This window comes from Cherax quadricarinatus, chromosome 67 (genome assembly GCF_038502225.1).
Source record: "Cherax quadricarinatus isolate ZL_2023a chromosome 67, ASM3850222v1, whole genome shotgun sequence".
In the NCBI taxonomy this organism is placed as follows: Eukaryota; Metazoa; Arthropoda; class Malacostraca; order Decapoda; family Parastacidae; genus Cherax; species Cherax quadricarinatus.
Window position 1 is genome coordinate 23,653,345 of NC_091358.1, and position 14,829 is coordinate 23,668,173.

General features: G+C 39.4%; 1 protein-coding gene across 4 annotated transcripts in view; it reads left to right on the top strand.

The window, feature by feature from the left end:
• Nucleotides 1-2,543: 2,543 nt before the first annotated feature.
• Nucleotides 2,544-14,829, top strand: part of PKD (serine/threonine-protein kinase D3) — a gene marked incomplete at its 5' end in the record, with an annotated part of 159,783 nt that continues 147,497 nt past the window's right edge. For all 4 annotated transcript variants that reach the window (XR_011393906.1, XR_011393905.1, XR_011393904.1 and 1 more), the window contains 1 exon segment: nt 2,544-2,679. Coding sequence is in view for 1 of the 4 variants with exons in the window: in XM_070099457.1 (XP_069955558.1) it covers nt 2,544-2,679 (136 nt within the window).

The window sequence follows — 14,829 nt, forward strand, 5'->3', positions numbered from 1 at the left end:
TCAAGATGTGTGGAATTAAATGATAAAGAATCTAACAGAGTGGGAGTTGTCGCAGTTGGTTTTGCTGATGACTCTGCTTTTGGGAGATTCTGAAGAGAAGTTGCAGAGGTTGGTGGATGAATTTGGTAGGGTATGTAAAAGAAGGAAATTAAAAGTGACCATAGGAAAGAGCAATGTGATGAGCATAACAAAAAATTTTGATAATGAAAGATTGGATATCAAATTAGAGGGAGTATGGAGGAAGTGATATTTGGGAGTGGGCTTGGCAGCAGATGGGTCTATGAAAGCTGAGGTGAATCATAGCATTGATGAGGGGGAAAGTGGAGGTGAATGGAGCACTGAGTAGTCTGTGAAGACAATGTTATCCATGGAGGCAAAGAGGGGAATGTATGAGAGCATAGTGGTAGCAATGCTCTTATATGGGTGTGAAGCATGGGTGGTGAATGTTTCAACAAGGAGATGGTTGCAGGCAGTGAAGATGCTGTGTCTGAAGGCAATGTGTGGTGTGAATATTATTCAGAGAATCCATAGCTTGGAGATTAGGAGGTGTGGGGGTTACTAAAAGTATTTTCCCGATTGCTGAGGAGGGGTTGTTGACGTGTTTCAAACATTTATAGAGGATGGAATAAAATAGAATGACTTGGAGAGCGTATAAATCTGTTGTGAAAGGAAAGTGGAGGAGGGGTCATTTTTGAGATGTTGGAGGGAGAGGGTAAAGGATGTTTTGTGTGATTAGACATCCATCAGGTGTGTGTGAGCATGTTAGATAGGAGTGGAGGCAAGGGTTCTTTTTATGACTTGATGTGCTGTTCGAGTGTTAGCAAAGTAGCATTTAACCCCTTCAGGGTCAACAGGCCCTCTCCCAGACTTGTTCTCAGTGTCGACAAATTTAAAAAAAAAAAAAAAATTCTTATGAAAAGATGGAGAATCTTTTTCCCATCATAATGACACCAAAAGTATGAAATTTGATGCCAAACTTAGGGAATTATGCTCTCGTGAAGTTAACGGTCTCTACGATGTTTACGTATCAGCGATTTTGCCCACTTTGAGCCCTATTTTCGGCCAATTCCAGTGCACTAGTCGACAAAAATCATATCTATTTTGCTAGAACTTCATTTTTTCTGTTGAATGAGTACAAGAAACCACCCATTTACTGATTTCAACTATCCAATAAAGTGAATTTAGCAATTTTGCCAATTTCATACAAATTTCAAAAGATACCAATTTCCAAATAGGGTCCAGAATAAACAAGAAAGACATTCCTGGCACTAAAATAACATTTCCTCTGTTCATTAGTCACATCTCCAGGCCCCTCTTACATTCTTTTGCTTTCCACTTTTGAATTTTTATTCTCACAAAAAATAGAAGATTTACTGTTATGCAGACTACTGCATTAGTGTAGAAAGGTATAAATAATATCAGCGCACTTGTGAAAGAATATTCGACTCGCCAGTTGACATGTATTGGACGCGTAGCATGAGTTGTTTACTTTTGAACTTTGGCAAAAATCGAACATTTCTGCTACTTTGAGCTCAATTTCAAGGTACTTTTCATTGTAAAACCAATCAAAATCATCTCAATTTCTGTAATATGTCTTCCATTCTATAAAATGAGACCAGGAAAACTAGAATACCATCATAAATACCATACAAAAATACAGTGCAAAGTCGTTGTTTTAAACCAAAAACACTGTCAGTTTTTTTTCTCATTATGCACTGTGTGCTGCAGGATTTTTTTTTATACTGCACACACTGACCACATAGACCCATTCTTTCATATGTAGGCCTACCAGCTTTCTCTCACTAGATTTGAGGGCGCTAGAATTTAGGTGTACTAGTACGTCAAAAACCCTGATGCGTAAGCCGTACTAGTACGTCGGAAACCCTGAAAGGGTTAAGAAGGGATTCAAGGATACCAATTAGCCAAACTCAAGTCTTGGAGGTGGGACATACAGTGCCTCCACTCTGAACGAGGAGTGGAGGTGAGAAGCACGGTACCTGCACTCTGAAGGAGGGGGTTAAGGTGGGAAGTACAATATCTGTGCTCTGAAGCAGGGGTGGAGGTGGGAAGTGCAATATCTGTGCTCTGAAGGAGGGGTGGAGGTGGGAAGTACGGTACCTGCACTCTGAAGCAGGGGTGGAGGTGGGAAGTACAATATCTGTGCTCTGAAGCAGGGGTGGAGGTGGGAAGTACGGTACCTGCACTCTGAAGCAGGGGTGGAGGTGGGAAGTACAATATCTGTGCTCTGAAGGAGGGGTGGAGGTGGGAAGTACGGTACCTGTGCTCTGAGGGAGGGGTGACGGTGGGAAGTACAATATCTGTGCTCTGAAGGAGGAGTGGAGGTGGGAAGTACAGTGCATGCATTCTGAAGGAGGGATGGGGATATTTGCAGTTTTAAACTAGTATCAGTTTGCCTCTGGCAAGGCAGTGATGGAGTGAGTGATAGTGAAAGTGTTTCTTCTTTTGTGGGTCACCTGCCTCATTGGGGAATGGCGAGTTGAAAAAAAATGTATTATCGGCACTAATTGTGTGTGTAATTTCAGCGTAAGCGGCACTTCTGGCGTCTGGATACTAAAACAATTACTCTCTATCAAAATGAATCCAGCACCAAGTACTATAAGGAGATTCAACTTTCTGAGATTCTTAACATAGAAACTGCCAAGCAACCTCAACCCACTGGTTAGTATTTGTCCCTCAGCCCACTGTTAGTATTTGTTCCTCAGCTCACTGTTAGTATTTGTGTTCCTCAATCCAGTGTTAGTATTTGTTTTCCTCAACTGACTGTTAGTATTTGTCTTCCTCAGCATGTATATCTAGTATTGATTCTAGGGTGTTGTAGTGCTGGATCTTGCTGCCTATAAACATGCAGGATGGCAGGCAAGTGTTAGTGATTGCTGTGTACACTCAGTACAGTAAACCCTCCAGATAATACTTTTAAAATTAGCCAAAATCCACTGGATAAACTGTGCTTTTAACCTCATTATTAATGTTTATGGTAATATATCTGTAAATACTGTTGTCAGTACAATATTATGTGTACAGTAGAGTGTATTACACCCTCTCCTCACTTAGCAACGTACAGCCTCTCCTCAGTGATGTTCAGTCTCTCCTCACTTAGCGACATACAGCCTCTCCTCACTTAGTGACATAGCCTCTCCTCACTTAGCAACATACAGCCTCTCCTCACTTAGTGACATACAGCCTCTCCTCACTTAGCGATGTACAGCCTGTCCTCACTTAGCGACGTACTCATTTACCAAGACTTGGACTTATGACAGGGTCTCTGACCAGTATACATACCTAAATAATGTATGTTAGAGCTGATTTCCTCTATTCTGTTTGTTACAATATACAGTACACTACTGTATAAAAGTTTAAAAATATACTAAAAATGTTATAAATGATGCAAAGGTGACATTAAAACAATATCAAATATGGTTGATACCAACCCACTACCATTATAGTATGCTCCTTGCTTAGCGATGAATTCATTTACTAACATGTTAGAAACAGAACTCCGTCGTTAAGTGAGGAGAGCCTGTACTGTTTTGTTGCTAGGTATCAACATTCTAACATAAGACACTTGGACAACCCCCGTGACCCGGTGGTCTGGTGGCTAAAGCTCCCGCTTCACACACGGAGGGCCCGGGTTCGATTCCCGGCGGGTGGAAATTCCGACACGTTTCCTTACACCTATTGTCCTGTTCACCTAGCAGCAAATAGGTACCTGGGTGTTAGTCGACTGGTGTGGGTCGCATCCTGGGGGACAAGATTAAGGACCCCAATGGAAATAAGTTAGACAGTCCTCGATGACGCCCTGACTTTCTTGGGTTATCCTGGGTGGCTAACCCTCCGGGGTTAAAAATCCGAACAAAATCTTATCTTATCTTATCTTATTAGTCAGTTATACAGAGAGTTTACTTTATTATACTTTATATTATGAATTGTTCTTATCCCTGTAATAATATTTCCTCACCAATTTAAAAGCTTACAGTGGAACCTCCACTCACGAGTTTAATCTGTTTCGTGACTTTGCTCACACCTGGATTTGTTTGTTAGCAGAGTCAATTTTCCTCGTTTAAATTAATTGAAATGCAATTAATCCATTCCAGTGGAATTCTGTACTTCAGTAATTTCACTAATATCAACTCTACAGCTTATTTATCTATCAAAATTCATCTAATATGACATAATAAACAATATAAATAACATAGAAACCTGATACAGTGGATCCTTGGTTTTCGTGTTTAATCCGTTCCAGAGCCATCAGCCAAAACCGAAGCCATTTTCCCCATAAGAAATAATGTAAATGGAATTAATCTGTTCCAAACGCCCGGAAGTATCAAAAAAAATTTTTTTTTTTACGTTAACCCTTAACCCATAAACAGTCCAAACGTATACATACATGTATATACATTTTTTCAACATTTGATAGTATGTAAAAAGAAGTAGATCTTTTTTTTTTTTTTTTTTTTTTTTTTTACATTTGAAAACTTGTAAAAAATACTTTCATCTACTTTTTTTTTTTGTTATATATTTTGTTATATATATTGTTATATATGTTTAAGGGCAATGTGTGGTGTAAATATTATGCAGAAAATTCGGAGTGTGGAAATTAGGAAAAGGTGTGGAGTTAATAAAAGTATTAGTCAGAGGGCAGAAGAGGGGTTGTTGAGGTGGTTTGGTCATTTAGAGAGAATGGATCAAAGTAGAATGGCATGGAAAGCATATAAATCTATAGGGGAAGGAAGGCGGGGTAGGGGTCGTCCTCGAAAGGGAAATGGGAAGTACAATGCCTGCACTTTAAAGGAGGGGTTTGGGATATTGGCAGTTTGGAGGGATATGTTGTGTATCTTTATATGTGTATGCTTCTAAACTGTTGTATTCTGAGCACCTCTGCAAAAACAGTGATAATGTGTGAGTGTGGTGAAAGTGTTGAATGATGATGAAAGTATTTTCTTTTTGGGGATTTTCTTTCTTTTTTGGGTCACCCTGCCTCGGTGGGAGACGGCCGACTTCTTGAAAAAAAAAAAAAAATGAAGAGCAGAATGTAAGTGTGGGGGAGGTACGTGAGGCATTACGTAGAATGAAGGGGGGTAAAGCAGCTGGAACTGACGGGATCATGACAGAAATGTTAAAAGCAGGGGTGGATATAGTGTTGGAATGGTTGGTACTTCTGTTTAATAAATGTATGAAAGAGGGGAAGGTACCTAGGGATTGGCGGAGAGCATGTATAGTCCCTTTATATAAAGGGAAAGGGGACAAAAGAGATTGTAAAAATTATAGAGGAATAAGTTTACTGAGTATACCAGGAAAAGTGTACAGTAGGGTTATAATTGAAAGAATTAGAGGAAAGACAGAATGTAGGATGGCGGATGAGCAAGGAGGTTTCAGAGTGGGTAGGGGATGTGTAGATCAAGTGTTTACATTGAAGCATATATGTGAACAGTATTTAGATAAAGGTAGGGAGTTTTTATTGCATTTATGGATTTAGAAAAGGCATATGATAGAGTGGATAGAGGAGCAATGTGGCAGATGTTGCAAGTTTATGGAATAGGTGGTAAGTTACTAAATTTATTTATTTATTTATTTATTTATTTAATAATTTGAACATGCATACAGAGGTACAAAAAAATACAGGTAAGAGTAGCATGCCAAAGCCACTTGTATGCATAGCATTACGGGCAGGCTTAAAATTAACTTAAGATTAACTAAGCAATGATGTAATCAGTGATAAAACATTAATGTAAACAGATAACAATAAAGCACAAATGAGTATTACAAAGACAGGTCATATGGTTGCATGCATTGCTGTACATTCAGTAGAATGGAGTATTCTGTTAGGTAGTGTATTTAAAAAAATAACAGTTAGATTGGGTCTTAGGTTTAACATTTATGTGATATAATTGTGAGAAACATTTAAGATATACAATTTATAAGGTTCAGTTATTCAGTATTTATTTGGTTTTGGGTGAGTAAGTGATCTTTGAGAAGAGACTTGAATTTATAAACAGGTAGTGTTTCTTTTATATTTACAGGTAATGAATTCCAGATTTTAGGGCCTTTTATGTGCTTTGAGTTTTTGCATAGCGTGAGATGGACACGAGGGACATCAAAGAGTGATCTGTGCCTTGTGTTATGGTCATGTGTTCTGTTGAGGTTGGCAAGGAGTTATTTGAGGGGAGGGTTAATATCAGAGTTAAGTGTTCTATGTATGTAATAGGTGCAGTAACAAGTATGGATGTTTTGTATGGTGAGTAGGTTTAGTGTTTTGAATATTGGTGGAGTGTGCTGCCAGTAGTAGGAATTTGTTATCATTCTGACTGCAGCCTTTTGTTGGGTAATTAGTGGTCTGAGATGGTTAATTGTTGTTGAGCCCCATGCACAAATTCCATAGGTGAGATAGGGGTAAATAAGAGAGTGATATAGGGCCAGGAGGGCTGACTGTGGAACATAGTACCGTATCTTCGATAGTATGCCTATGGTCTTGGAAATTTTCTTAGAAATTTGTTGTATATGTGTATGAAATTTGAGTATTATCAAGGTGGATTCCTAAGAATTTTCCCTCTGTTAGCTTTGTGATAGGTGATCCGTTTATCATTATGTTAAGAGGGACATCTGTAGCTCTGTTACCAAACTGAATGAAGTAGGTTTTGTCAATATTTAGTGTAAGTTTGTTAGTCCTCATCCAGGTAGATATTTTCTGTAATTCGGTATTTACAGTATTGGCTATGTTACAAAACTCGTCTTCTTAACCTTCTCCAATGGTATGGTAGAGTGTTAAGGTAGCATTCTTGTTGAACATATGGCCTGTTTACGGTTTTGCAACAATAACTTAAGAATTCAGGATTATGAAACAAATAACTAAAACTTAGGATCTTTACTAGTAGAGTTTTAGCTTAATGTATGATTATAATGTTAGGATTAATATAAAATAAGGAGTTTAACTCTTAAATTTCTCTTGGTATGTACCAGTACATTGATATGAATAAATGAACCTCTTGAGGTCGAGCTTTGTACTAAGTTCATGAATAATATGCACCTATAATGGTTATTAAGACTTAACCACAAAGTAACTTATAATGGTTATAAAGACTTATCTGAACTATCAATTCAGAGTATACAAGAACTCGTAAGTGACGGACTTAGTCTCATTTCCATCCAACATGACTAAGAATAGCTTAGACCACAAATTAACATAAAGGCCGACAAGGCTTATTCAGTCACCTGAAAGATTAATTCACCCGAGCATAAATAACTCGAAAGTGACAAGCTTAAGAAAGGAAGTCATGAAAGAAAAACGACCACCACAGAAAACTTGACATGTCTCTTATGAGAGGTCAATGATTAACCGAGCGTGATATGCTCCCTTGACTATGCAAGCCCGGACTAGAAGTGAGAGTGCTAGTCAGAGTGAGTGTGAAGGACCTGCTCTCAGCAAGTGCTGTAAAGCTACTCTGAGTAGTGAATCTACTCAGAGCAAGGGCGGTGAACCTACTCAGTAAGAGTAGTGAACCTGCTCTGAGCGAGGGTGGTGAACCTACTCTGAGCAAGTGCTGTGAACCTACTGCCGGTACCACTGAGTGGTAAGCCGACGTCACGTTGGTCACGTGACTGAGGGAGACTTAAGTACCTGAAGTGCTAACCGGCACTTAAACTAGTGGTTTCCCACTACATGACAATATTAAGAACTGCTAACAAAACATAATATAATACAATATTAGCATTAGCATATATATTATAAAATAAAGGAGCAAATCCTTGTATAAAATATAACGGGTATGGCCATACTTGTAACACCTCCCCCCTCACGACCGCAGGTTGCACCAAGAAAATTAACAAGTTTTCTACTTTTTAAACCTAAAACAAATTTCAAACCAAAAAAAACTATTTCACAAAAAGGTAAGTCTCATGAGCCATGATGCTCTGAATTTCAGTGTCTGTCACTAACATATGCTTCATACACTTGGGCTGCACATCAGCGTACATGTAGAGACAGCAACAGGCAGACGATCATGATTTCATAGAGCTTCACAGTAGTGGACAAGACCACATTTCATCACAGTCTTGAGTGAAGGAGATAATATTCCGCTCCTACAGTGGTAGTGAAATACATTGCAGTAAGGACGTCTGTCACGACAACTGCGTTATAAAAAGGTAGAGTGACAAGGTGTGTGGGAGGGGTGGCGTCTGGTCTGCATACTGCGCCACTCATAACATCTGTATAACACCTTACACTCAGCTCCAGCTGTCTCCATGATTTACCAATTCACAACACTACTGTTAATATATGAAAAGTTATTAAACATGAGCAAAATAGAGGTAAATATATTGGCTATTAAATATAAAATTTTTAAATAAATCTTAAATAGTCTATAAAACAATCTCTAATTTTGCCATATTCAGACTTATTATGCATCTTAAAGGCTATTTATACTTAAAATTCCTTAAGGAAATATTTTTGGTTCAAAATCTATTTTGTACTAACAGTTCATCTCTTCAGCTGTCAAAACTCATCTCCATCTTTTTATCACAAATATAGGAGTTCAGTACTTAAACTGTATTAGACAAGTGCTTATGTAACTGCTTTTAATTCTCAATTATAGTCAAGGACACAGAAAATGCATCAGCTTATATGAATAAAGTCTAGGACAAACAAATGGAGTGGGGGGGGGGGAAATCAGCCGACCGCTCAGGTCGGATATACGTCATCTCCAACAAAGTCAAGTTCGGCAAGGGAACAAACTTGACCATAACAAATGTAATCAGCAGACAAGCTTCTGGACCTTGATGAGAGAATGTTTACCGTCAGAACACACAATACTACGAGTGAGGTGCACTTGTAACACCAGGACCAGACCACGTACCAGGTGGATGAAAACTACCCAGAATCTCTAAGTGAAGACTAGAAATTCTAATGGAACGCTGTCCTCTCCGACCTCTGCCAGCTCTACAAACAGGTTAAGAAAGGGTTACTGGAAGACGAGAGGCGAGACAACATGGAAAATCGACCACGATATTTCCACTCAGCTCTCTCGTATAGTAATCAAGTGACTTAAAGGACGTGTCAAGCAGCACTCTGGCGAGAAGGTCCTACTTTAAGTGCCTGAAGGAAGTCTGCTTCCACAAGTTCTGCCATTGTCGGGGCTCCAATTCATGAAGAACAATCTTGTGCGAAGCTCTGCAGACATCAAGAAGGCTGGTTAATAGTCGTTCTGCTGTGTACTCGGGTCTGGCTGCTTGATACCTGTGGCCCTGAAGGTGGGACCAACAGTGGGCATCTTGAGCTTCATAGGGGAAACATCTTCGGCGTCAATTCCACTGTTGTCGCCATTATCACACTTGACAGAACAATCAACCAGGTTCTGCTCAGAGGGACTCACCAGTTTACCAGTCTGGCGGAAATACGGACTCCTGCTCAGAGGGACTCACCAGTTTACCAGTCTGGCGGAAATACGGACTCCTGCTCAGGGACTAACTTGTGATACAGAGGCTAGTGTGTCAGAAGTGTATGCTGACTTCTGCTCAGGGACTAGCTTATACGACAGTGGCTAGTATGTCAGGAGGCATATGCAGGCTTCTGCTCAGGGACTAGCTTGTTAAACAGACTAGTGTGTCAGAAGGCATGCATGAAATATAAATCCTGGGAGTGAAATTTTTCCCAGGCACCAAGAACAACGACGTCTTAAAGAGAAAACGAAGAGCTTCCTGAAGTGTCCGTCGAGTCTACTCTCGTCCCTCTGCTGGACTTTTGTACCTTCGAAACAACCTCTTCCAGGTGATGAAGGAAACTAAGCGCAATGCTCCGACGAAAAGATGCAGCAGCAAGAGACAATGTGGCGGAAACCGTTGAATTCAAGGTTATCTTGGGGTTCAGACAAACCGTTCCTTTATGTCTCCTCTCAGCTGAGCCATAACACAAGTTGCTGAAGCAACGGCTCAGTAACATATGAAGACAATCCCTGACTCTTCCGAGTCAAATAATACGAGAAAGCACATGTCGCTTGCCATAAGTGCCTTTGATAAGTTCGATTCAGGCAGTGACTTCAACATGAACATCTTGTCAAGAGCAGTGTCAATGTCTCAAATGACAGTACTTTGACCACTTATTACTCCTGTAGGCAAATTTTGTTGAATTCTCAATGATGTCACCCACGACTGTAGCGTGTCATCCGTGACTGTTGTGCAAGAGTAGCCATTACAGTTTATCATCATCTCCGCTCACCCTCGTTCCAGAGCACGAGAGGTGATAATATCACACCACACTTTTTCCATAAAAGCTTTAACAAATACAAATTTGTTTCTCATCTCTGTCTTCGACGTCTCCAAATGACAGACCAACGAGACCAACAGCACTACAAAGCAATTGTAGAAAGAGGCACCATCAGTATCAGCTAGAGCAGTAGCTCAACCAACAATGCCAATAAGGCTGCAGGACAGATTAATGAAGGACACTTCAACCTGCAGCAAACATCAAGGAACCAGAGAGTAGGTTCTGTTCCAAAATGTCATTACTTGTGCCTTCAGTATACTAACTAGACTAATATGCATCGTCCCAGGACAGCAGTGACTCTCAGAAAATGACTGAAATTCTTGGTCATACTAGGGGTGCAAACAGCAGCACCAACCATGCTAGCTCCCGTCGTGTGGATGCTCTTGGGGGCTCCGACATCTGAGGAGACCAACCAATCACCAGAGCTCCAAACTTCTAGGGAGACACTAAGAATGCCAAAATCAGTCCTTCCACTCGGCCCAGTAATGGAGTCGCCAATACCATTAGCAATGGGGAAGAGAAGGTACACACACTGGACATAGTTCCTTATACCCCGTGATTGCTTGTTTACTGGGAGAGTGGTAAGCGAGGGCCAAACATGAGCCATACTTGCTGAGAGTCAAACCCTCAAGTTACCAACTTCCTGTTCTTGAGATTCCTCTAATATTAAAGAATGTTGAATATTAAGTTAGGACCTAGCTTCCCTCTCAGGTGCCTTAGAAGGTCCTGACATTATGAAAATAAGTTTGTACCAAGAGATTATATTATGCCAAAATATTGCACAAGGTAAAGAGCTAATTAATCATCTCTCCTTTTCCTTGGATCAAACTCATCCCGGACAGGCCCCCATTTGTTACAAAACTCGTCTTCTTAACCTTCTCCAATGGTATGGTAGTGTTAAGGTAGCATTCTTGTTGAACATATGGCCTGTTTACGGTTTTGCAACAATAACTTAAGAATTCAGGATTACGAAACAAATAACTAAAACTTAGAATCTTTACTAGTAGAGTTTTAGCTTAATGTATGATTATAATGTTAGGATTAATATAAAATAAGGAGTTTAACTCTTACATTTCTCTTGGTATGTACCAGTACATTGATATGAATAAATAAACTTCTTGAGGTCGAGCTTTGTACTAAGTTCATGAATAATATGCACCTATAATGGTTATTAAGACTTAACCACAAAGTATCTTATAATGGTTATAAAGACTTATCTGAACTATCAACTCAGAGTATACAAGAACTCGTAAGTGACGGACTTAGTCTCATTTCCATCCAACATGACTAAGAATAGCTTAGACCACAAATTAACATAAAGGCCGACAAGGCTTATTCAGTCACCTGAAAGATTAATTCACCCGAGCATAAATAACTCGAAAGTGACAAGCTTAAGAAAGGAAGTCAGTCATGAAAGAAAAACGACCACCACAGAAAACTTGACATGTCTCTTATGAGAGGTCAATGATTAACCGAGCGTGATATGCTCCCTTGACTGTGCAAGCCCGGACTAGAAGTGAGAGTGCTAGTCAGAGTGAGTGTGAAGGACCTGCTCTCAGCGAGTGTTGTAAAGCTACTCTGAGTAGTGAACCTACTCAGAGCAAGGGCGGTGAACCTACTCAGTAAGAGTAGTGAACCTGCTCTGAGCAAGTGCTGTGAACCTACTGCCGGTACCACTGAGTGGTAAGCCGACGTCACGTTGGTCACGTGACTGAGAGAGACTTAAGTACCTAAAGTGCTAACCGGCACTTAAACTAGTGGTTTCCCACTACATGACAATATTAAGAACTGCTAACAAAACATAATATAATACAATATTAGCATTAGCATATATATTATAAAATAAAGGAGCAAATCCTTGTATAAAATATAACGGGAATGGCCATGCTCGTAACAGCTAGCATGACTGGGCTCGGGTGAGAGAAGACATATGTAGTGTCATCTGCAAATGGTGTGGGTTTGAGTAATTGCGAAGCATTTGGTAGGTCATTTATGTATAGGAGAAAGAGAAGAGGGCCAAGGACACTTCCCTGTGGGACACCAACTGTAATTGGTTGTGCGGAAGAGTTTGCCCCATTTGTGTACACATATTGGCTTCTCTTGCTGAGGTATGACTTGAAGTAGTTGAGGGAGTGCCCTCTTATACCATGGTGTGACAATTTTATGTGGAGCAAGTCATGGTCAACTGTATCAAAAGCTTTACGTTAGTCAATGAAGATCCCCAGTGGGACTTCTTTTTTCTCTATTGCAGTGTATATACGTTCTAGCATGTGTATAAAAGCATCATTAGTATTTTTATTAGGCCTGAATCCAAATTGGCAGGGGTTGAGTATGTTTTGGGAGATGAGGTAGGAGTAGATTCGTTTATGAGTTAATTTTTCGAAAATTTTAGAGAGAGGGTGTAAGTTGGATAATGGCCTATAGTTATTCAACTCTGTTTGGTCTCCTCCTTTATGGACTGGGGTGACCCTTGCTATTTTGAGAACTGTAGGGAAGGTAGAGGATTCAATGGATTTGTTAGTGTTGCAATGATTGGTGATAGCACTTGTGACACTTTTTTGTATATAAAGGGTGGTAAGGTATTTAAATCTGCCTTGTTTTTTAGTGTGTTGATAATATGGGAGACTTCGTATGGGTTAGTCGGAGCTAGGAACAGTGTTTTCGGGTAGTTGCCAGTGAGGTAGTCATTTGGTGGGGTATCTGAGCTTGGTATTTTATTGGCAAGGTTTTGTCCTATAGTGGAGAAGAAATCATTGAGTCTGTTTGCTGTTTCTGTTGGTGGGAGTTGGGGTTCATCTGATTTTGTGATATCTTTTTTGTTCCTAGAATTTCTGATAGGGTTTTCCAGGTCTTTTTTATATCACCTCGTAAGTTGGATAATCTGTTCTCATAATACAATTGTTTTGCCCTTCTTAACAGGCTGGTTCAGATTGACGAGTAACATTTTGTTTGGTATCTGGTTATGTGACCCATTCTGTACTGTTTTTCATATAGGTGCTTTGTATTTATGGATTTGAGAATGCTGGGTGTTAGCCAGGGACTGTTCAGTCTCTTAGCCGTCATCTGTTTAGTTTTTTTTAGGACAGTGCTTGTTGTAGAGGTATTGGGTCTTTTTTAGAAAATTATTAATACGTTCGTCAGTATCTGTATAGATTTCTAGCTCAGTGTGCCAGTCAATGTTTGTTACTGCTGTTGTGAAGTTATTAATGGCTGCCTCATTGTGAAGTCTGAAGGTGACTTTAGTAGTGTCTTGGGGTATTTTACCAAGAGTTGTTATGAGGAAAGTAGGGTAGTGGTCTGTGGTATTATCTGTGATTATGCCTGATTTTAAAGGGGATATGGTGTTGGTCCAGATGTGGTCAAGTAGGGAAACACTAGTCTCTGTAACTCTTGTAGGTTTTGTTTCTGTTGGTAGCAACATGCAGTTACTCATTGTGTTTGTGAATTCAGTAACATGTGGGTCCTGGTCTTGCAGGAGATTTATATTGAAGTCACCTGAGAGTAGTAAGTGATCTTTGTTCATGCGTGCATCGGTTATCATACTTCCTAGGTTTTGACTAAATCGGCTAATGTTTGACTGTGGAACTCTGTAGATGTTTATCAATGTGAGAGGTTTTTGTAGGTATTTGGATTTGAATTTAGCTATTATATATTCCCCATGTTCATCCCTTGTGCAAGTATTAGTGATACATTCTAGTTGGTCTGAGTAGTATATAGCTGTGCCACCCCCTTGTTGGTCTGGCCTACAGTTGTGTATGGCTGTGTAACCAGGAATGACATTGACATCTGTAGTATCAGGCTTTAGCCAGGTTTCAGTTAGTGTAATGATGGACATACTGGCATGCAGGGAATTCAGTAATGCTATGAGGTCATCGTAATGCTTGCTTAAAGATCTGATATTGTAGTTAAAGACAGTTATGTTGTTGTTGGCTCTGAGAAGTGCCTTTGATTGTTCTGCTGTGTAATAATTACAGTTACTGTTTGATTCATTTAAGTCATTAAATAAGAGGTTGGTATCAGGATCAATGCTTGTAATCATAAGATTTGTAGTAAATCTGTAGTTAGAATTAAGTATAAAACAAAGTAAATATTCTAAAGCTAAAAAATAGCACCTGAATTATTTAACAAATGTAAAAATAATGAGCTAAGGTAGTTTTTTAAAGCTAAAATAAAGGAGACAATATAAAAGGGACTAAAATAATTTGTGGTGAACAAATAAAGTGATGATCAAATAATGGAGCTTGGGAATATAATAGTAGGTAGTACTTTAAAGGTAATTCTTTAAAGTTAGAATTAGGGAAAACAATATAAAAGGGACTAATATAAGTTGTGGTGAACAATAAAGTGGTAATTAAATAAATTAGCTTTGGAATATAATGGCAAAATAGTGAACTTATTACACTAAAGAGTTTTTATGAGGATAGTGAGGCTCAGGTTAGGGTGTGTAGAAGAGAGGGAGAATACTTCCCGGTAAAAGTAGGTCTTAGACAGGGATGTGTTATGTCACCATGGTTGTTTAATATAGTTATAGATGGGGTTGTAAAAGAAGTAAATGC